Source organism: Entelurus aequoreus, linkage group LG04 (genome assembly GCF_033978785.1).
Source record: "Entelurus aequoreus isolate RoL-2023_Sb linkage group LG04, RoL_Eaeq_v1.1, whole genome shotgun sequence".
In the NCBI taxonomy this organism is placed as follows: domain Eukaryota; kingdom Metazoa; phylum Chordata; class Actinopteri; order Syngnathiformes; family Syngnathidae; genus Entelurus; species Entelurus aequoreus.
The window spans coordinates 36,767,654-36,790,985 of record NC_084734.1 but is presented as its reverse complement, the minus strand read 5'-3'; the positions used below and the strand labels follow the sequence as shown (position 1 = coordinate 36,790,985).

The 23,332-nt window shown below is 39.7% G+C and overlaps 2 protein-coding genes across 9 annotated transcripts in view; one reads left to right on the top strand and one right to left on the bottom strand.

Moving 5' to 3' along the window:
• Positions 1–9,651: 9,651 nt before the first annotated feature.
• On the top strand, positions 9,652–15,360 carry fam228a (family with sequence similarity 228 member A). Of its 2 annotated transcripts, none has more exons than XM_062044729.1 (9): positions 9,652–9,826; positions 10,133–10,209; positions 12,661–12,837; positions 12,895–12,960; positions 13,036–13,230; positions 13,300–13,380; positions 14,931–15,003; positions 15,093–15,195; positions 15,256–15,360. In XM_062044729.1, exons 2-9 carry the CDS (start codon positions 10,135–10,137, stop codon positions 15,341–15,343), a joined length of 858 nt encoding a protein of 285 aa, XP_061900713.1. In that variant the 5' UTR covers positions 9,652–9,826; positions 10,133–10,134; the 3' UTR covers positions 15,344–15,360. The 2 variants fall into 2 exon arrangements, 1 of the variants encoding a protein (XP_061900713.1); XR_009825886.1 differs by having other exon boundaries at positions 9,655–9,826; positions 15,079–15,195.
• Positions 15,361–15,449: 89 nt separating this feature from the next.
• LOC133648539 (intersectin-2-like) overlaps positions 15,450–23,332 on the bottom strand; it is a 99,640-nt gene continuing 91,757 nt past the window's right edge. For all 7 annotated transcript variants that reach the window (XM_062044722.1, XM_062044720.1, XM_062044723.1 and 4 more), the window contains 6 exons: positions 20,527–20,739; positions 19,512–19,633; positions 18,353–18,435; positions 18,194–18,277; positions 17,956–18,129; positions 15,450–15,767 (listed from right to left, as the gene is read on the bottom strand). In XM_062044722.1, coding sequence (XP_061900706.1) covers positions 15,616–15,767; positions 17,956–18,129; positions 18,194–18,277; positions 18,353–18,435; positions 19,512–19,633; positions 20,527–20,739 — 828 coding nt within the window. In that variant the 3' untranslated portion in view covers positions 15,450–15,615. The remainder of the gene's footprint in view (positions 15,768–17,955; positions 18,130–18,193; positions 18,278–18,352; positions 18,436–19,511; positions 19,634–20,526; positions 20,740–23,332) is intronic.

Genomic DNA, 23,332 nt, shown 5'->3' with positions numbered 1-23,332 from the left:
AGAGCGCTGACGGGGTCCTGGCAAAAGACGGAAATGTACTCCAGGACTTTGGAGTTGAGCTTCTTCTCGCTCTCCTTGGCGCGGTGGCGCTCCTTGTCCCAGCGCTCCTTCTCGCCGTTCATCTGGGAGAACAGGTTGAGCTGGATGGCGCGCAGCGTGGCCGCCAGCACATACGAGCCCCCCTGCAGCGCGTGGCAAAGGGCGGCGCCCACGCTCAGCGCCGCGCCCATCAGGTTGGGCATGGTCTCGCACAGCACGCAGGCGCCCTCCAGGAGGTGCAGCGTGCACGCCCGGCCCGGCGGCGCCCCGTGGTGTTGGGAGTGTTGGTAGACGTGGGGGGCGGGGCCGTGCTGGGCGCTGGCCAGCAGGTGGCGCGCGCAGTCGCTGAAGTGTACGGCGGCGCGGCGCAACGGCAGCAGGGCCAGGTAGAGGTGGCAAGCCGCTTTGGTGAGGGCGTGGAAGAGCAGGCGGAGCTCCAGTACGGCGTTACCTGGAAGGAGAGGAGAGAGAGAAGAGATTAGGAGGTGCTGGGGTCAGATTGGAGTCTAATTTAATGCGGTGACTAATGTCAGCCTGCATTAAAGTCTCATGTGGGCGGCAACCGTCACCCGAGCACGCAAAGCACGGCCCTGGACGTCACGTGATCAGATAACCATTGGAGCGTTGTTGCATTATGATGACACCATTGGCATTTGCACTCACAATAAAGCTAATGTGTATAAAACTACAAAAAAACAGCAACTAAACAACCTTGGAAAAGATTTAAAAATCTGTTTTTATCTGCTTTCATCCTCAGTTTGGGTAACAGAAATGAGTTTTAACAGCCTTACAAAATCTTATATAAATATGAACATATTCATTTTGACATCATCTTACTTTGGGTATCTTGAAAAGTGCCATTATTAGCAATATTATGAAATAAAAAACCCAAAACCAAGGCTATGAACATGCTACAATAAATACACTGAATAGACAGGTAACATATCTATTTAAAATGAAATATATGACCATTTTTAAAATAAATATAGAAATTATTGTAATAATAAATTATAGAACGGTGATGTTAAAATGATAAGGAAAAATAGTTGTATCTAACAAATTATATAAAAAACGCTTGATTGAAATTCATTAAAATATTGATTCATGTTAAAACATTTGTAAAATTAAACCATTCAGGACTATTTAAAAAAAATAAAAAGACTAAGCACATAGGCATGATAAATTAATTTAGTAGATATTTAATTATTATAAACGACAGTAACAATACAATTATTGTAAAAAACATAATTATTAAATAGGTAAAATTGACTAAAAAAACAGGCATTCCCAGATATAATAAATACAATTTTAATTATTCTTATTCAATATGCCTTTTGCATTAGATGTGACGCATATCATTTTCTACAACTTTTTAATGTAAAAAAAATGTGGATATCTTAGCAACAATATTTGATATTATAGAATATGAGTTTAAAAAAAAATCTATGGACAAACAGAAATTAGTTTTAACAGTCTTACATAATCTTATACATATATATATATATATATATATATATATATATATATATATATATATATATATATATATATATATATATATATAATATATATATATATATATATATATATATATATATATGTATGTGTATATATATATATGTATGTATATACATACATACATACATACATACATATATATGTATAATGTATGTATATACATACATATATATGTATGAATATATGTATGTAATATACATATACATACATACACATACATACATGATATATATATACATACATACATACATATATATATATACATATATACATACATACATTATATATATACATACATACATTATATATACAGTACATATACATACATACATTATATATATACATACATTATATATATATATGTATATATATATGTATGTACTGTATGTATATATCTGTATGTATGTATGTGTGTGTGTATATATATATATATGTATGTATGTATATATAATACATACATACATATATATGTATAATGTATGTAATATACATATACATACATACACATACATACATGATATATATATACACACATACATACATACATATATATACATATATACATACATTATATATATATACATACATACATTATATACAGTATATATATATACATACATTATATATATACATACATACATAATATATATATATATATACATTATATATATATACATACATACATACATACATACATACATACATACATACATACATACATACATACATAATATATATATATATATATATATATATATATATATATATATATATATATATATATATATATATATATATATATATATATATATATATATATATATATATATATATATATATATATATATACACATTATATAATGTATATATGTATATATATATATATAATACACATTTTTACATTATCTTACTTTGGGTATCTTGAAAAGTGCTATTATTAACAATATTATTAAATAAAATAAAAAAACTAAGGCTGAGAACATGTTACAATAAATACACTGAATAGACAGGTAACATAACTATTACTAACATATATATTTAAAAAGTAATATATGACCAATTTAAAATAAATATTTTTGTATATTAATATTATAGTTGTATAATTATACAAAAAAGACATAGGCATGATAAATTAATCTAATTATGAACTATGGCTACAATAAAATTATTGTAAAAACAGAATAGTAAATAGGTAAAATTGACCAAAAAACAGGCATTCCCAGATCTAATCAATCTTACGGATACTAAAAAACTACAATAAAGTCCATGTTAAATTATTCTTATTCAATATGCCTTTTGCATTAGATGTGACGCATATCATTTTCTACAATTTTTTAATGTAAAAAAATGTGGATATCTTAGCAACAATATTTGATAATATAGTATATGAGTTAAAAAACAACTATGGACCAACAAAAACAAACATTGCAGGATACAACAAGACTAATGTCATATGGATGCATGAAGAAAAGTGCGTCTTACCGTCTATAAAGCAGAAAATCCAGAGCAGGACGATGCACGCTGCTAGAGAAGTGAACCAATCCATGTGACTTCCCTCCTCCTGTCCTGAAGCAGACAGTAAAAGAACTGAACAAAATAATGCGATGTTTATGATGACAACGTCGTCCTCGTTCCTGCGTTGTGCGCCTTTACGCACGCACCTCGTCTGCAGGTGTGTGTTCTTAACCCGCAGGAGAGACACCTTCAGGACACGTCTGCTGCCAAACAGGCGCATTAATGCCGGCAAGCTGCAACCTTTTCACCTAGACGTGTAGTGCACACCTTGGGAGTGTACTTGTAGTGCACACCTTGGGAGTGTACTTGTAGTGCACACCTTGGGAGTGTACTTGTAGTGCACACCTTGGGAGTGTACTTGTAGTGCACACCTTGGGAGTGTGCTAAATAGACTTACAGTGCACACCTTGGGAGTGTGCTAAATAGACTTACAGTGCACACCTTGGGAGTGTGCTAAATAGACTTGTAGTGCACACCTTGGGAGTGTGCTAAATAGACGTGTAGTGCACACCTTGGGAGTGTGCTAAATAGACGTGTAGTGCACACCTTGGGAGTGTGCTAAATAGACTTGTAGTGCACACCTTGGGAGTGTGCTAAATAGACTTACAGTGCACACCTTGGGAGTGTGCTAAATAGACTTGTAGTGCACACCTTGGGAGTGTGCTAAATAGACTTACAGTGCACACCTTGGGAGTGTGCTAAATAGACGTGTAGTGCACACCTTGGGAGTGTGCTAAAGAGACTTGTAGTGCACACCTTGGGAGTGTGCTAAATAGACGTGTAGTGCACACCTTGGGAGTGTGCTAAATAGACGTGTAGTGCACACCTTGGGAGTGTGCTAAATAGACTTGTAGTGCACACCTTGGGAGTGTGCTAAATAGACGTGTAGTGCACACCTTGGGAGTGTGCTAAATAGACGTTTAGTGCACACCTTGGGAGTGTGCTAAATAGACTTACAGTGCACACCTTGGGAGTGTGCTAAATAGACTTGTAGTGCACACCTTGGGAGTGTGCTAAATAGACGTGTAGTGCACACCTTGGGAGTGTGCTAAATAGACGTGTAGTGCACACCTTGGGAGTGTGCTAAATAGACTTGTAGTGCACACCTTGGGAGTGTGCTAAATAGACTTACAGTGCACACCTTAGGAGTGTGCTAAATAGACTTGTAGTGCACACCTTGGGAGTGTGCTAAATAGACTTACAGTGCACACCTTGGGAGTGTGCTAAATAGACGTGTAGTGCACACCTTGGGAGTGTGCTAAAGAGACTTGTAGTGCACACCTTGGGAGTGTGCTAAATAGACGTGTAGTGCACACCTTGGGAGTGTGCTAAATAGACGTGTAGTGCACACCTTGGGAGTGTGCTAAATAGACTTGTAGTGCACACCTTGGGAGTGTGCTAAATAGACGTGTAGTGCACACCTTGGGAGTGTGCTAAATAGACGTTTAGTGCACACCTTGGGAGTGTGCTAAATAGACGTGTAGTGCACACCTTGGGAGTGTGCTAAAGAGACTTGTAGTGCACACCTTGGGAGTGTGCTAAATAGACGTGTAGTGCACACCTTGGGAGTGTGCTAAATAGACGTGTAGTGCACACCTTGGGAGTGTGCTAAATAGACTTGTAGTGCACACCTTGGGAGTGTGCTAAATAGACGTGTAGTGCACACCTTGGGAGTGTGCTAAATAGACGTTTAGTGCACACCTTGGGAGTGTGCTAAATAGACTTACAGTGCACACCTTGGGAGTGTGCTAAATAGACTTGTAGTGCACACCTTGGGAGTGTGCTAAATAGACGTGTAGTGCACACCTTGGGAGTGTGCTAAATAGACGTGTAGTGCACACCTTGGGAGTGTGCTAAATAGACTTGTAGTGCACACCTTGGGAGTGTGCTAAATAGACGTGTAGTGCACACCTTGGGAGTGTGCTAAATAGACGTTTAGTGCACACCTTGGGAGTGTGCTAAATAGACTTACAGTGCACACCTTGGGAGTGTGCTAAATAGACTTGTAGTGCACACCTTGGGAGTGTGCTAAATAGACGTGTAGTGCACACCTTGGGAGTGTGCTAAATAGACGTGTAGTGCACACCTTGGGAGTGTGCTAAATAGACTTGTAGTGCACACCTTGGGAGTGTGCTAAATAGACTTACAGTGCACACCTTAGGAGTGTGCTAAATAGACTTGTAGTGCACACCTTGGGAGTGTGCTAAATAGACTTACAGTGCACACCTTGGGAGTGTGCTAAATAGACGTGTAGTGCACACCTTGGGAGTGTGCTAAATAGACGTGTAGTGCACACCTTGGGAGTGTGCTAAATAGACTTGTAGTGCACACCTTGGGAGTGTGCTAAATAGACGTGTAGTGCACACCTTGGGAGTGTGCTAAATAGACGTGTAGTGCACACCTTGGGAGTGTGCTAAATAGACTTGTAGTGCACACCTTGGGAGTGTGCTAAATAGACGTGTAGTGCACACCTTGGGAGTGTGCTAAATAGACGTGTAGTGCACACCTTGGGAGTGTGCTAAATAGACTTGTAGTGCACACCTTGGGAGTGTGCTAAATAGACTTACAGTGCACACCTTAGGAGTGTGCTAAATAGACTTGTAGTGCACACCTTGGGAGTGTGCTAAATAGACTTACAGTGCACACCTTGGGAGTGTGCTAAATAGACGTGTAGTGCACACCTTGGGAGTGTGCTAAAGAGACTTGTAGTGCACACCTTGGGAGTGTGCTAAATAGACGTGTAGTGCACACCTTGGGAGTGTGCTAAATAGACGTGTAGTGCACACCTTGGGAGTGTGCTAAATAGACTTGTAGTGCACACCTTGGGAGTGTGCTAAATAGACGTGTAGTGCACACCTTGGGAGTGTGCTAAATAGACGTTTAGTGCACACCTTGGGAGTGTGCTAAATAGACGTGTAGTGCACACCTTGGGAGTGTGCTAAAGAGACTTGTAGTGCACACCTTGGGAGTGTGCTAAATAGACGTGTAGTGCACACCTTGGGAGTGTGCTAAATAGACGTGTAGTGCACACCTTGGGAGTGTGCTAAATAGACTTGTAGTGCACACCTTGGGAGTGTGCTAAATAGACGTGTAGTGCACACCTTGGGAGTGTGCTAAATAGACGTTTAGTGCACACCTTGGGAGTGTGCTAAATAGACTTACAGTGCACACCTTGGGAGTGTGCTAAATAGACTTGTAGTGCACACCTTGGGAGTGTGCTAAATAGACGTGTAGTGCACACCTTGGGAGTGTGCTAAATAGACGTGTAGTGCACACCTTGGGAGTGTGCTAAATAGACTTGTAGTGCACACCTTGGGAGTGTGCTAAATAGACGTGTAGTGCACACCTTGGGAGTGTGCTAAATAGACGTTTAGTGCACACCTTGGGAGTGTGCTAAATAGACTTACAGTGCACACCTTGGGAGTGTGCTAAATAGACTTGTAGTGCACACCTTGGGAGTGTGCTAAATAGACGTGTAGTGCACACCTTGGGAGTGTGCTAAATAGACGTGTAGTGCACACCTTGGGAGTGTGCTAAATAGACTTGTAGTGCACACCTTGGGAGTGTGCTAAATAGACTTACAGTGCACACCTTGGGAGTGTGCTAAATAGACTTGTAGTGCACACCTTGGGAGTGTGCTAAATAGACTTACAGTGCACACCTTAGGAGTGTGCTAAATAGACTTGTAGTGCACACCTTGGGAGTGTGCTAAATAGACGTGTAGTGCACACCTTGGGAGTGTGCTAAATAGACGTGTAGTGCACACCTTGGGAGTGTGCTAAATAGACTTGTAGTGCACACCTTGGGAGTGTGCTAAATAGACTTGTAGTGCACACCTTGGGAGTGTGCTAAATAGACGTGTAGTGCACACCTTGGGAGTGTGCTAAATAGACGTGTAGTGCACACCTTGGGAGTGTGCTAAATAGACGTGTAGTGCACACCTTGGGAGTGTGCTAAATAGACGTGTAGTGCACACCTTGGGAGTGTGCTAAATAGACTTGTAGTGCACACCTTGGGAGTGTGCTAAATAGACGTGTAGTGCACACCTTGGGAGTGTGCTAAATAGACGTTTAGTGCACACCTTGGGAGTGTGCTAAATAGACTTACAGTGCACACCTTGGGAGTGTGCTAAATAGACTTGTAGTGCACACCTTGGGAGTGTGCTAAATAGACGTGTAGTGCACACCTTGGGAGTGTGCTAAATAGACGTGTAGTGCACACCTTGGGAGTGTGCTAAATAGACTTGTAGTGCACACCTTGGGAGTGTGCTAAATAGACGTGTAGTGCACACCTTGGGAGTGTGCTAAATAGACGTTTAGTGCACACCTTGGGAGTGTGCTAAATAGACTTACAGTGCACACCTTGGGAGTGTGCTAAATAGACTTGTAGTGCACACCTTGGGAGTGTGCTAAATAGACGTGTAGTGCACACCTTGGGAGTGTGCTAAATAGACGTGTAGTGCACACCTTGGGAGTGTGCTAAATAGACTTGTAGTGCACACCTTGGGAGTGTGCTAAATAGACTTACAGTGCACACCTTAGGAGTGTGCTAAATAGACTTGTAGTGCACACCTTGGGAGTGTGCTAAATAGACTTACAGTGCACACCTTGGGAGTGTGCTAAATAGACGTGTAGTGCACACCTTGGGAGTGTGCTAAATAGACGTGTAGTGCACACCTTGGGAGTGTGCTAAATAGACTTGTAGTGCACACCTTGGGAGTGTGCTAAATAGACGTGTAGTGCACACCTTGGGAGTGTGCTAAATAGACGTGTAGTGCACACCTTGGGAGTGTGCTAAATAGACTTGTAGTGCACACCTTGGGAGTGTGCTAAATAGACGTGTAGTGCACACCTTGGGAGTGTGCTAAATAGACGTGTAGTGCACACCTTGGGAGTGTGCTAAATAGACGTTTAGTGCACACCTTGGGAGTGTGCTAAATAGACTTACAGTGCACACCTTGGGAGTGTGCTAAATAGACTTGTAGTGCACACCTTGGGAGTGTGCTAAATAGACTTACAGTGCACACCTTAGGAGTGTGCTAAATAGACTTGTAGTGCACACCTTGGGAGTGTGCTAAATAGACTTACAGTGCACACCTTGGGAGTGTGCTAAATAGACGTGTAGTGCACACCTTGGGAGTGTGCTAAAGAGACTTGTAGTGCACACCTTGGGAGTGTGCTAAATAGACGTGTAGTGCACACCTTGGGAGTGTGCTAAATAGACGTGTAGTGCACACCTTGGGAGTGTGCTAAATAGACTTGTAGTGCACACCTTGGGAGTGTGCTAAATAGACGTGTAGTGCACACCTTGGGAGTGTGCTAAATAGACGTTTAGTGCACACCTTGGGAGTGTGCTAAATAGACGTGTAGTGCACACCTTGGGAGTGTGCTAAAGAGACTTGTAGTGCACACCTTGGGAGTGTGCTAAATAGACGTGTAGTGCACACCTTGGGAGTGTGCTAAATAGACGTGTAGTGCACACCTTGGGAGTGTGCTAAATAGACTTGTAGTGCACACCTTGGGAGTGTGCTAAATAGACGTGTAGTGCACACCTTGGGAGTGTGCTAAATAGACGTTTAGTGCACACCTTGGGAGTGTGCTAAATAGACTTACAGTGCACACCTTGGGAGTGTGCTAAATAGACTTGTAGTGCACACCTTGGGAGTGTGCTAAATAGACGTGTAGTGCACACCTTGGGAGTGTGCTAAATAGACGTGTAGTGCACACCTTGGGAGTGTGCTAAATAGACTTGTAGTGCACACCTTGGGAGTGTGCTAAATAGACGTGTAGTGCACACCTTGGGAGTGTGCTAAATAGACGTTTAGTGCACACCTTGGGAGTGTGCTAAATAGACTTACAGTGCACACCTTGGGAGTGTGCTAAATAGACTTGTAGTGCACACCTTGGGAGTGTGCTAAATAGACGTGTAGTGCACACCTTGGGAGTGTGCTAAATAGACGTGTAGTGCACACCTTGGGAGTGTGCTAAATAGACTTGTAGTGCACACCTTGGGAGTGTGCTAAATAGACTTACAGTGCACACCTTAGGAGTGTGCTAAATAGACTTGTAGTGCACACCTTGGGAGTGTGCTAAATAGACTTACAGTGCACACCTTGGGAGTGTGCTAAATAGACGTGTAGTGCACACCTTGGGAGTGTGCTAAATAGACGTGTAGTGCACACCTTGGGAGTGTGCTAAATAGACTTGTAGTGCACACCTTGGGAGTGTGCTAAATAGACGTGTAGTGCACACCTTGGGAGTGTGCTAAATAGACTTGTAGTGCACACCTTGGGAGTGTGCTAAATAGACTTGTAGTGCACACCTTGGGAGTGTGCTAACGTTTCACTACTAGCAAACTGGAATAAGGTGTTGGATTAACAATATCATCAACTTTAAATTCGACAGTGATATTTGCCTTTTTTTGCCCAAACTACTGAGTTAAAAGAATCATTAAAACGGCACACTGAGTAATTCTAGCAATCTCAAAAGTCCTTTAAAGTCTCGTTTTAAAGCAAATCGCACTTGTTGTAGTTCTTTGTCGCGGGATGTGACGTCACAAATCGTGCGACGTCGTCATGGCAACGGGGCACGCGCGCGCTCATCACCCGCCCCGTATACCTGCGCGAGTACGAACTTCATTTCTTCCTTTCTCCCTCAAACAATCCCACATAAGTCCTCAAGTATTGACAATTTCAAGGAAATGTTCAAACATGTCACGTTTTCAGCTTGTAGGGTTCGAAACTCGGTCGACTGAGGTAAGAAAAAGTGACGCAATGCATTGTGGAAGTGACTCAGCAGCTAGTCTAACATGCTAGTAACATGCTAATAGACAAGTTTTGTTTTTTTAAATATTTTTTAGTATTACACTGTATGTGCTTTTGTTTTATTTCCTTGATTTGAAAGTGCCTTGACTTTTGTGTGTATTATAAATGTATGTTTGTTGTTCAATACATTTAAAAAAAATAAAAAGCTATGGATCGTAATAACAATTTTAGAGAGGTAAAACATAAACAATAATGCAATGCATGATCGCAACTAATATTTGTTTTCTTTTTTTCAAGACATGAGGCCAAAGAGGAGCAATGGCGGCGTAATCACCTACCACATACCGTTTAATATCAGACTTGTAACATCCGAGGTAGGTCAGCGGAACCAGACCAGGTACCTAAAAGTGTATAAGTGTTAAATATATTGTTCTTGAGTTTCAACTGATGTTATACTATGCACATTATGGCCACACTGAAGATAATAAAAAGTAGTAAAATGTACTAAAAGTCAAACTGTTAGGACATACGAAATGAAAAAATTGTAAAATTGCATATCTTGTACATTAAAGGTGCCATATGTAGTAATGTGGCCAGAAATGGTACTGCAATCACGGTCAAAATTATGTAGTCCCCTCCCACTCTCCATGACTGAGTTTTCCAGATACTCAGCCGAATCCTACTCCAAGGAACTTCAAAAGGCAATCGACGAGTCCTACGCTGTAGGTTTCTCTTGTTTATGCTTCTTGCAAGATGGTTTACTAAGTAATTATGCCACATTTTACTGATGTTGATTAGCCAAATGTATTTGTAAAGTTACGCAGCAATATTTTCGTCGGGAGTCGGGACAGATTGTTGTCATTACCCTGCTAAAATGTATAGTTTGACCGCACGGACCACGATCAAATTAATTATATATAATAATATATAATATCTTGCATAGGCCTACTTTGATGGCAAGCCAAGGCCAACAGTAAAATTACCGCCACATTTCGTTCAGCATAACTCCCATGTTGCATCCAACCTGACGCACTGCAATCTCTTCCATGTACGCACATCACCATCTTTCAGTGCAGAGTGCAATTCTATGAGCCATCCCACTTTGCGCAAAAACCACATTATGCATAAATCATACGGCCTATTATTATGTCAATACACAAAGTAGAAAATCTTTACATGTAATGCATTATATTGTGCCAAGCAAATACTGTCCCGTATGTGCCTGATGCACATACAGTACCAGAAACTGCAATTAGCTGTGCTAATGTTGGAACGCATTTCCTCAGCGTATCAGCATATTGAGAATGAAATAGGCACTGACACTACACATATCCACAGTTTTATTTGTCGAAAATATAGGTTGCCCTGTCAGTTGGAATACACATCGACATACAGGCTAACGGGCATATATTTCCCCCGTTAGCCAATATGTCGATGTGTCATACCAACTTTATTTATAAAGCCCTTTAAAAACAACCACAGTTGAAAAACAAAGGGCTGTACACCACAAACAAGTAAACACACAAAAAGCAGAGAAATACACTAGTGTGATGGTGCTTCGCTCCTAAGCATTCGTTGCACGAACATACTAACTTTGTTAGACAAGATCATTGATGACTGTATTGGGCAATATAGTTTACATACCAAATGTCCATATCCATTTATTACAAGTAAGAAAACGTAAATGCCTGACTTACCTATCAAAGAGGAAGTTAGCAAGTTTGGCGTCCGATGAAAAAATCTTCTCCGCCTTCAATCCGTCTCCATCTTTTAAAGGCATCCCCGATACAAATCCTCGTTTTATTCCTGGCATTGTCATGAATAAGTTGAGAATCGTAACGAGGCCTTTTAGATTTACTAAGGTCTGTTTAGTAACTTTACCAGTGGCAGTAGCTCGACGAAGACGGCGGTGCGTAACTGGCAACCTGGATGTGAGACACTCACAGACTTTCTAATTGGTCAAATGGAAAAAATTTGGAATGTTGTGATAAATTACAATTTCAAAAAGTTAGAATGTCACAAAATGGTGACATATGAGGGAAAATTTACAACGTTACGAGAAAGTTGTAATATTTTGAGAAAGAAGTCAAAGTCGGTGACACTGAAATGAAAAAAGTACAATTACAAAGTTACAATAAAAAGTTGTAATGTTAGGAGAAGACATTCAGAATGATATTACAAATTAGTACCAAAAGTTGTACAGTTGGGGAACCGTAAAATTCCAAGAATAAAGTCGTAATGATACAAGAAAGGCGTACTATCCCCCCCAAAAAGTCGGTATGTTGACACACGGAAACAAAAAAAATAATTTTTGAAAATCCCTAATTTTTCAAGTTTTGATAAAAAGTTGGAATATTACAAAAAGTTTAAGAAATACGGGAAGAAAGTCAGATTTTAGGAACAGAATGACAAACTCCAAAAGATGAAAAATTATTATTTAAAGTTGAATAATAAAAAAACGCTGTACGAAAAAAATAGTACGTTTACAAAAATGGAGTCGTAATGATACAAGAAAAGAACACAATTGGAAAGGAAAAAACATGTCATTTTACGAGACAAAAGCAGAAAGATATCAAAGTTACAAGAACGTCGAAATTGACCTAAGTGTCAAGTGCCAATGTACAACTTTTTTTAGTCATTACGCAGTTCTTTATTATTCATTCTCATAGTTTTACTTTCAGTGTGACTTTAATACTTTCCATAATAAGGAATGAATATTGACAACAATCATCTTTTTTTTATTTAACTTGTCCTGAACGTCACATTTTATTGCTTGTTTAGCGTGAGGAAAACTTGGCGAAAAGTGTTGCGATGTTGCTCTGCAGGCACCAGAGTTAAAGTGCGCAAGGTCAGAGGTGAGATTGAACGCACCTGTGAAGAAGAAGAAGAAGAAGAATTGTGGGTGTGCAAAACAAGGCAAAAGAGAAGACAAGTCAGCAGCACAGAGTTCCAGGCCACGGCGAGGCCAGCTGCCCTCTCACACCCCCACCAGGCGAATACAGGTACTGCATGACCACTCCAGAAGCAGATATCTTCTTCATGTGTGACATCTGCGGCAGGTGAAAATGGAGGCTGACAGCAGAGAGATTGCTGATTTAGTTCAACCTTTACTGGACACAGACAAGGTATTATTCAAATTAAAGTATTGTCAAAAATATTTAATATAATAATGTAATGTGTGTATTTTGTCCTTAATACAGGAGTTGGAGAGATTCCTGTCCAAGTATGAAGAAGCTAAGGTGCTGAGGAGGGAACGCATGCGCAAGTGTTGGAACGAGGATATATGGGCGTCCTCCCGGAAGAAAATGGACCAGCACATGTCCACATGCAACCCGCTGGAGACAAACATGCGCCAGAACTTGTACGACCAATACCTCCAACACGGAAACACCAAGGTCTGTCCATCATATATTGGAAAAAAACACAAAATTGTTAGTTATTTAATTGTATCGCGTCGTCTTCAGGGCTTTGTGTTTCTTGACACGTGTGACCTGAAGCAGTACAATCCTTATCTGCTCCACGGCGACAAGCCACACAAGTGCAAGGTGAGTTTGTCATGTGATTATCTCTGCCAAGAGATATATAAATATATACATCTATATACAGTCGTGGTCAAAAGTTTACATACACTTGTGAAGGACATAATGTCATGGCTGTCTTGAGTTTCCAATAATTTCTACAATTCTTATTTTTTTGTGATAGAGGGGTTGGAGCATATGTTCGTCACAAAAAACATTCATGAAGTTTGGTTTTTTTATGAATTTATTATGGGTCTACTGAAAATGTGAGCAAATCTGAAAAAGCAGGTCTGCAATGAATTGGAAGCTGCTGGAACACAGGTGTCAGTGTCCACAGTCATGCGTGTTTTGCATCACCATGGACTGAGAGGCTACCATGCAAGAAGGAAGCCCTTGCTCCAGAAGCGACACCCTAAGGCTAAAGTTTGCTGCTGATCACATGGACAAAGATAAGACCTTCTGGAGGAAAGTTCTGTGGTCAGATGAAACAAAAATTGAGCTGTTTGGCCACAATACCCAGCAATATGTTTGGAGGAGAAAAGGTGAGGCCTTTAATCCCAGGAATGGAATTGGTGCTTTACAGTAAATGGGACAATGAAAAAGGAGGATTACCTCCAAATTCTTCAGGACAACCTAAATTCATCAGCCCGGAGGTTGGGTCTTGGGCGCAGTTGGGTGTTCCAACAGGACAATGACCCCAAACACATGTTAAAAGTGGTAAAATAATAGCTAAATCAGGCTAGAACTAAGGTTTTAGAATGGCCTTCCCAAAGACCTGACATAAACCCCATTGAGATCATGTGGACAATGCTGAAGAAACAAATCCATGTCAGAAAACCAACACATTTAGCTGAACTGCACCAATTTTGTCAAGACGAGTGGTCAAAAATTCAACCAGAAGCTTGTGGATGGCTACCAAAAGCGCCTTATTGCAGTGAAACTTGCCAAGGGACATGTAACCAAATATTAACATTGCTGTATGTATACTTTTGACCCAGCAGATTTGGTCACATTTTCAGTAGACCCATAATAAATTCATAAAAGAACCAAACTTCATGAATGCTTTTTGTGACCAACAAGTATGTGCTCCAATAAATAAATAAATAATGCTAAATGGGTTATACTTGTATAGCACTTTTCTACCTTCAAGGTACTCAAAGCGCTTTGACAGTATTTCTACATTCACCCATTCACACACACATTCACACACTGATGGCGGGAGCTGCCATGCAATCACTCTCACAAAAAAATAAGAGTCGTATAAATGATTGGGAACTCAAGACAGCCATGACATTATGTTCTTTACAAGTGTATGAAAACTTTTGACCACGACTGTATATATATATATATTTATACATACACATATACATATTTATGTATATATAAATCAAATCACTGGACAGTAAGAAAAAAAATGCATTTTTGGAATGTCAGACCAAAATGTTTCTCCGAAACCTTTTTCTTCTTGGCCTTAGTAAATAAAAAAGCTACATTCTTCACTCATTGACTAAAGCCTTGGCAGAGGTTCTGTGACATGTTTTTAAACTGTGATTAATGCTGACAAAATGCTCACACAGCACAATGTAGCCAAGCTGAAGGAGCCCAAATTACTGGATAGCTCCAAGCTGAACACAGCTCGCTGTGAAGCAGGTAGATGATGATGCAATAACGCTACTATAATCACACACAATATGAATAATGACTTCTATTTGACATGGATGTAAGTTTGTGTGATGTAGGATGTCAGCACAAGTGGGCTCCTCAAAGGGAACACATCCCACCTGAGGCCAACATGCAATCATTTGACACCACTGAAAGCCACGCTGTCGACAAGATTTGCAGGTGCGAAAGCAGCTATGCATGTTTTCTGGCTTTAAATGAATAATAACACATGTTGTGCAGAACCAAAATACCTTTCCACATCCATGACACCGCCATACCGGATGGAAGATGCCATCACAGCACCTGCTGGTTCACCTCGCAACAATAAAGTTCATTTTTTATCAACCCACTCGTCTTGTGTGCTCACCTGGTAGAATAAATAGTCATAAATGATAAAAGTCACAATGGCAGTGAACAGTAAGAAGAACGTTCACTCAAGCGTATGAACAATTTATTCACAACATGTGCACAGGCGGGTTTTGTTATGGAGAAAATAATATTCCAGTGATTGGCAATTACATTCCCCTTTAAATGGAAGATGATCATGTATGTCCTGTAAAGGCACTCCAAGACTTTTGTCAATATTGCCTCAACTTGATCTTATTTTGGCGCCTCATAAAGCTGCAAGTCCAACTTGACCCACACTTCTCCTGTGGGGACTTCATGCAGCAGCAGACGGCGACTGGCCGCCCCTTTACTCTCCATTTCCTTCTTGATGGTCGCCACTGGGACCTCAGTGCGGCCCAAGAAGTCTAAAACGAAAATAAGCAGCAGTCTATATGTTTTTATTTTGGAAAAAAATCCAATCAGAAAATAATGCTTTGTGTTTCGTGTGGTACTGTTGCTATTACGTCTTTTGTCCAGAAGAGTGCGCCATACATTTGCTTGTCCAAGCTGCCTTATGTATTTTGTTTTTATTTATTGTTTAACACGTTTCTACCAGACACCTTAATTAGCATATGTGGCAGCGAGGCCTGGAGAACGTGGGTGTGTTTGTAACAAGGTATTAGTTGAAAATGTTGATTATAATGGACAATGTAGCATGAAATATCTACTTTAAGTATAAAATAATAATTGAGATATATATTTTGTATGTGAATATCAAAAATATGTACAGTATATACTTTTTTAATTTTAGGGGACGGCGTGGCAAAGTTGGTAGAGTGGCCGTGCCAGCAATGGGAGGGTTGCTGGTTACTGGGGTTCAATCCCCACCTTCTACCATCCTAGTCACGTCCGTTTTGTCCTTGGGCAAGACACTTCACCCTTGCTCCTAATGGGTGCTGGTAGCGCCTTGCATGGCAGCTCCCGCCATCAGTGTGTGAATGTGTGTGTGAATGGCTGAATGTGGAAATACTGTCAAAGCGCTTTGAGTACTTTGAAGGTAGAAAAGCGCTATACAAGTATAACCCATTTATCATTTATCATTTAATTACTACAATAAAAATTCAGCGAAATAGAAAAAAATTAGGTTTGAAAAATGTTATAGTATTATAATAGGACACAAGCTATAGCACACAAAAAAGTAAAACACTACAAAACAAAGAATAAAAATAGCTGAGATAGGCTCCAGCGCCCCCCGCGACCCCGAAGGGAATAAGCGGTAGAAAATGGATGGATGGATGGAAAAAGTAAAATTCTTAAACCCTAAAAAAAATATTTACTGTTTGAGTACCATATAATCAAATAAAATAATTTCACATATATGAATATGCATACAGTATGTCAGGGGTGTCCAAACTTTTTGACTTGGGGGGCCGCATCGGGCAAAAAAAATTTGGTCGAGGGCCGAAAGCCAACTGCATGTAAAGTAACACTGTGTGTATATATATATATATATATATATACATATATATATATATATATATATACATATATATATATATATATGTATATATATATATATATATATATACACAGGTAAAAGCCAGTAAATTAGAATATTTTGAAAAACTTGATTTATTTCAGTAATTGCATTGAAGAGGTGTAACTTGTACATTATATTTATTCATTGCACACAGACTGATGCATTCAAATGTTTATTTCATTTAATTTTGATGATTTGAAGTGGCAACAAATGAAAATCCAAAATTCCGTGTGTCACAAAATTAGAATATTACTTAAGGCTAATACAAAAAAGGGATTTTTAGAAATGTTGGCCAACTGAAAAGTATGAAAATGAAAAATATGAGCATGTACAATACTCAATACTTGGTTGGAGCTCCTTTTGCCTCAATTACTGCGTTAATGCGGCGTGGCATGGAGTCGATGAGTTTCTGGCACTGCTCAGGTGTTATGAGAGCCCAGGTTGCTCTGATAGTGGCCTTCAACTCTTCTGCGTTTTTGGGTCTGGCATTCTGCATCTTCCTTTTCACAATACCCCACAGATTTTCTATGGGGCTAAGGTCAGGGGAGTTGGCGGGCCAATTTAGAACAGAAATACCATGGTCCGTAAACCAGGCACGGGTAGATTTTGCGCTGTGTGCAGGCGCCAAGTCCTGTTGGAACTTGAAATCTCCATCTCCATAGAGCAGGTCAGCAGCAGGAAGCATTAAGTGCTCTAAAACTTGCTGGTAGACGGCTGCGTTGACCCTGGATCTTTTGTCTTCTTGTCTCTCATATTGGTTGTGAACGATAAGCAATATTAAAAAAAAAAAAGGGCGGTTCAATTTTAAAATGAATGCACTCTCCCTGCGGGCAATATTCCTAATTAAACTCATGATGTCTCACGGGCCATGTTAAAGACGTCGTAGTTTGGACACCCCTGATGTATACATACACCGTATGTTTAAAGCATATTGTTGTGGATTGTAAAGAATGTTTTTACATTTATCTTAAAATATTCTCATATTTGTGTTGCATTTTTTTTTAACAGTTTTAATTATCTTTAGTGATTTACTTCTTTTAAGTTGTTTTGTGCTACTTTGTTTTTACACTGACCGTCTGGCGAGAACTGGTCCTTCTCAAACACAGTGATGCACAGCACGTCCTGGTAGAGGTCTTTGATGAAGAACTGGCAGTTGAAGTTCCACTTAGGGTTGAGGGTGTTGCTGAGGGCTCTGGAGGTGTAACACTGAGCCCCCATGGTCAGCTCGCAGTAAGGGTTGCTCTTCCCTGCCAGGGCACAACGATGAGAACGACAACAAACATTTCAGCTTGCCTCTTTCTGAGGAATTACCATTGGGCTTGCAGGCTTTGAGCTCCTGAGCCTCAGTGACGGTCACCAGCAGTCTGCCGATGCCGCTGGTCTTCAGAGAGCGAGCTTCGGAGGACGACAGGGACAAATCAGAAAGAGGGAAAGAGATGACTGCCATCACAGCAACACGTTAGAATTCACCTTGATACGCCTTCTCCCTTTTTTTCTTCTCTGTCTCGATGAAATACTCCGATGCCACTTTGATTTTTTGCACCCACGTCGCCCTGACCAACAACCATACAGAGGCCACAACATTAGGTACGCCTACGTCGTCTAAACATATCCAAGATGAGAAATATTAATTACAAGTTGCACTACTGCTATAGTATATTATATATTACTGTTTGTAATATTTTGGCAAAAACGTGAAAAATAAAATTAAAATAAATAAACCACACAAAAATATGTTTTAAAATCACTATAAAACCTAACTAATACTAAAAATAGGGTGAAATTAAACAATTTGTCAATTTATTTCTGTGTGATCATAATTTTATTAAAGCTATAATTTTTTTAAATTACATTTTCTTATTTTCTGCGATGAGGTGGCAACTTGTCTAGGGTGTAGCCCGCCTACCGCCATAATGCAGCTGAGATAGACTCCAGCACCCCCCGCGACCCCGAAAGGGACAAGCAGTAGAAATGGATGGATGGATGGATTTTCTTATTTTCAGTAAAATTAGTTTGGACCATATTTTTACATTTAGCTCAGGCAATTCAAAGTAATAGTTCACCATTTTATTAATCATTTAATAAATCAATAATTTCAAAACCGTATACAAATTAATAAAAATAAATAATAGTTAATCCTTGACTATTCTGTTTTATTTGTCAAATAGTAACTTAAACAGAAAGGGGTTTGATAGCTCCAGCTACAGGGGGGAAAAGTGCTGCTGCGGCATTTTTATAGATTTTGTCTTTTGTGTTTTTTTGCCATTTCAAGTGAATTAAATGAAATGCTAATACTGTACAGGTATCTACTGTATTCACATAAAACAAATACATAAAAACAAAGAAAAGAGTATATTAAAAAAACAGGAAAAAACTAATAAACCACAACATGTATTAATAATATAGATAGAAAAAAAAAAGTAAAATATATATTTTTAAATATATAAAAACAAACACAAATAATGAATAATAATACAATAAAATACAATTGTGTACAATACAATACTAAATAAAATAAAAATTTATTAAAAGAAATATGTAATCTGTTTTCAAAAACTTTACGTTAAAATTAAGTCATTGACAGCCGTAGGTGTACTAATGATATGTAATGATATGAAGCTAATCCCACCTTTCATTCAAGGTCTCGGTCCTGAGCGAGTAGACGCGGTCGATGTGCGAGACGTGGAAGAGCGGCTCGTCACTGGACGGGTCAGGCGGCATTTTCACCAAAACCTCGTTGAGGAAGAGTGGCTGTTTGAGGTGAGGGGGAAGAAGAAGTGTGATGTAAAACCTACAAAGTGCTCTAATGCTGTGATGCAGACCCTCCAGGATTTTGTGGGTGGATTTGAAGCGACTTCTACAGAAAGTGGCAGCAAAAGTTGTGATGTTTTGGCTAATTTTTAAAAATGATATTAATTAAACTTGCGATTTTATGATTTTGTTGTCAAAATGTTAAGTCTTCTTTGCAAGCTTTTGTGAGCTATCTGCTGTGTTGTGCACAAGTTGCAGTCTTTGGTCATCTTAAACATTTATGTTCCAACACATTTATTCTCACACATTAAGAGCATTTCTGAACTGTTGAGAGCAATCCATAGCGCAAATTTTTCTTGGTAAATGAGAGACGATGAGAAATGATCATCACATGTCAACTCGTCTGTCATGTAAATGCTGCTGAGGTCAGCGTTGTAAATGGAATTCTGTTCTTAATTGCCTTACTCTGGATATATAAAGGGTGAATAAATATACAACTACATAGAAACTAGGAAGTGAGCGCACCTATTGCTAAATGCTAGATGTTTGTATACTACATTACCCAGAATGCTTAGCGCCATAGTCAGGAGCTGAAAGTAAGTGTGGACTATGTGAGAGGATGAAAATTGTGGGTTGATCAATGAAAAGTTCATATATTGTCACATGTTGTTGTTCCTACTTTGTCTACACAAGAAACAAACATACATTTTGATTAGACAGTTGAAATGTGTGTTTGAGCACCGCTCATAGACAAATTTGATTGCCAAAAATTATGCTGATTGGCCAGAATTTGCAGGAAAGATGTGGGCATTTTGCAGGAATTGGTTGAATTTGCGTGAATTGACACAATGGCGAAATCCTGGAGGGACTCTTGGTGGTGCGGTTAGCCTCACCGTCTTGTACATCTTGAGCTGCATGCTGCTCTTGGGGCTGAAGAGCTTGTCCGGACCCGAGGAGGAGAAGGTCTTGGCGGCATGTGTGAGGAGGAGGAGGTCGTTGAAGAGGAAGGCCCACAGCTCTCTGCTGCTCTTGGACTTGTGCAGACGACCGCTGTGGAGGAGCTTGCGTGGGCCCAAGCAGTTGGTCAACGAGTTGAACACCAAGTGCTGCAACACAACAAGTGTTTGTATTATTAATAAAAAGAGAAAGTAACCAGAGTCGTCAACTGCCAAATTATTGTGTATTGATAATAAACGTGTGTGTTGGACTTCCTGTTCCTGCTTTTCTATCTTTTATTGGCCTTCAAATGATATCGCTCACACAAAGTCTGCCGAACAACAAGATGATAGAGCAAACGAGGGCTTCGTCGAAAAAAATTTAATAAAAATGATCACAAATATTTTTTTCATATCATCCAATTTCAATTAATATTATGATTTTATTTTTTTATTAATGGCGGATTGTCCCGTGCAGGATTATACAGAGTACCATTGCATCCCTACTGTTTACTACTGCAGTATCTTGTAACAGTCATTTCCGCCATGTTTGATCGAGGTAATTAATGCTACCAGCTGACAACTGTCATTTTGTTCATATGTGTGATTGTGTCTACAAGAGGTGCAGCAGTACAGGGAACCCACACTCAGTTTTAGGACCACGGTTTAGCTTCTTTTTCGGTACGTTTTGTGGGTGTTTTCCTCTCAAAGGTCTTCTATTTTACTTGTCCTGACAAATTTGCTTATCACAAACGTCATTCTGCAATAAACAAAGTATATCAGTGTTGTAATGAATACTAAGACTTTTATTTCAAGTTTTAAAATTCACTAAACAACACTTTCAAATGGTGAATTATTATATGTATTCCTTAATTACTTGTATACATCAGTGCTTCTCACCAGTACTTTGGCAAACGACAAGCGGTGACCAGATTGTCCAGTTTTTTTAAAACTCAAATACTGTATCATATATTTAATGAAAATAAATTAAAGCGCAGTTTGAATTTGAGGTACTGTAAAAAAATGTGTACCAACTCATAAAACAAGTTTAATGAATATTTCAGGAACAAAATGTTTGTATACCCAAGTGTCTGCAGAGTTTTTTAGTACATGTTCTATCTGAGGAGTTGAATCAGAGCAAAGATAAACAAAAATTCTGATTAAAAAATATTTAGATATAAAAATTTCCTGATTAAATTAGTGGGTGTGTTTATTTTCCCAGTCAGGACCAACACAGTAGTTCAGGCGCAAAGACATTCGGTGCCTGCCTGCAAGTCCGCATTGAGGGTATGATGACAGCGGGTGAGCTGCAGCAGACAGAGGGGCTAAAGTGTGTCACTAATGTTGCTGCTCCTTCACAACAATGTGATTCAACTTCCATGCTAGTATTAGCCATAGTTCTTCATTTTATTCTTATGAGCTGCACTTCCAGCTGTGTAAAGGGGAAGAGGCACAACGCTGATTGAACTTTCATTTTGAATTACAGGGAGCTTGACTTTCGTGACGATGGACAGGGACGGTTGCGCACAAATCCATCCATTTTTTATCGCTTGTCCCTTTCGGGGTTGCGAGGGGTGCTGGAGCCTATTACAGCTGCATTCGGGCGGAAGGCGGGGTACACCCTGGACAGGTCACCACCTCATCACAGGGCCAACACAGATAGACAGACAACATTCATACTCACATTCACACACTAGGGACCATTTTAGTGTTGCCAATCAACCTATCCAACGAATACAAACACATTCACACAAACGCATGTACACAAAGACACACACATTCACAGACACACACAGGACCACGGTCATTTAAGGCGGATTGTTCCGTGCAGGATTATACCGTGCATTGTTGCTTTTCTACTGGTAACTACTGCGGTATCTTCTAAGAGACATCTCCGCCATGTTTGATCGAGGTAAAAATGCTAACAGCTGATCACAGGATGGAACTGAAATGAATCAGGATCATATAATCGTCTAGCCCTAGAAAAAACTAGAAAAAAATGGGAGCAGCTTTTCCAATTTTTACACAATTCTTCCGAATGAGAATGGCTGTTAAATGACAGCAGATTAACCCAAACAATAACAATATATTTCAGTTAGAGATGTCCGATAATGGCTTTTTTGCCGATATCCGATATTCCCCAACTCTTAATTACCGATACCGATATCAACCGATACCGATATATACAGTCGTGGAATTAACACATTATTATGCCTAATTTTGTTGTGATGCCCCGCTGGATGCAATAAAAAATGTAACAAGGTTTTCCAAAATAAATCAACTCAAGTTATGGAAAAAAATGCCAACATGGCACTGCCATATCTATTATTGAAGTCACAAAGTGCATTATTGGTGGGCGGGGTTGGGGGGGGGGGGGATTGTGTATATTGTAGCGTCCCGGAAAAGTTAGTGCTGCAAGGGGTTCTGGTTATTTGTTCTGTTGTGTTTATGTTGTGGTACGGTGCGGAAGTTCTCCCGAAATGTGTTTGTCATTCTGGTTTGGTGTGGGTTCACAGTGTGGCGCATATTTGTAACAGTGTTAAAGTTGTTTATACGTCACCGTCAGTGTGACCTGTATGGCTGTTGACCAAGTATGCCTTGCATCCACTTGTGTGTGTGATTATGTGACTGGGCCGGCACGCAAAGGAAGTGCCTTTAAGGTTTATTGGCGCTCTGTACTTCCTCCTACGTCCGTGTACACAGCGGCGTTTTAAAAAGTCATACATTTTACTTTTTGAAAAACAGATACCGATAATTTTGAAAT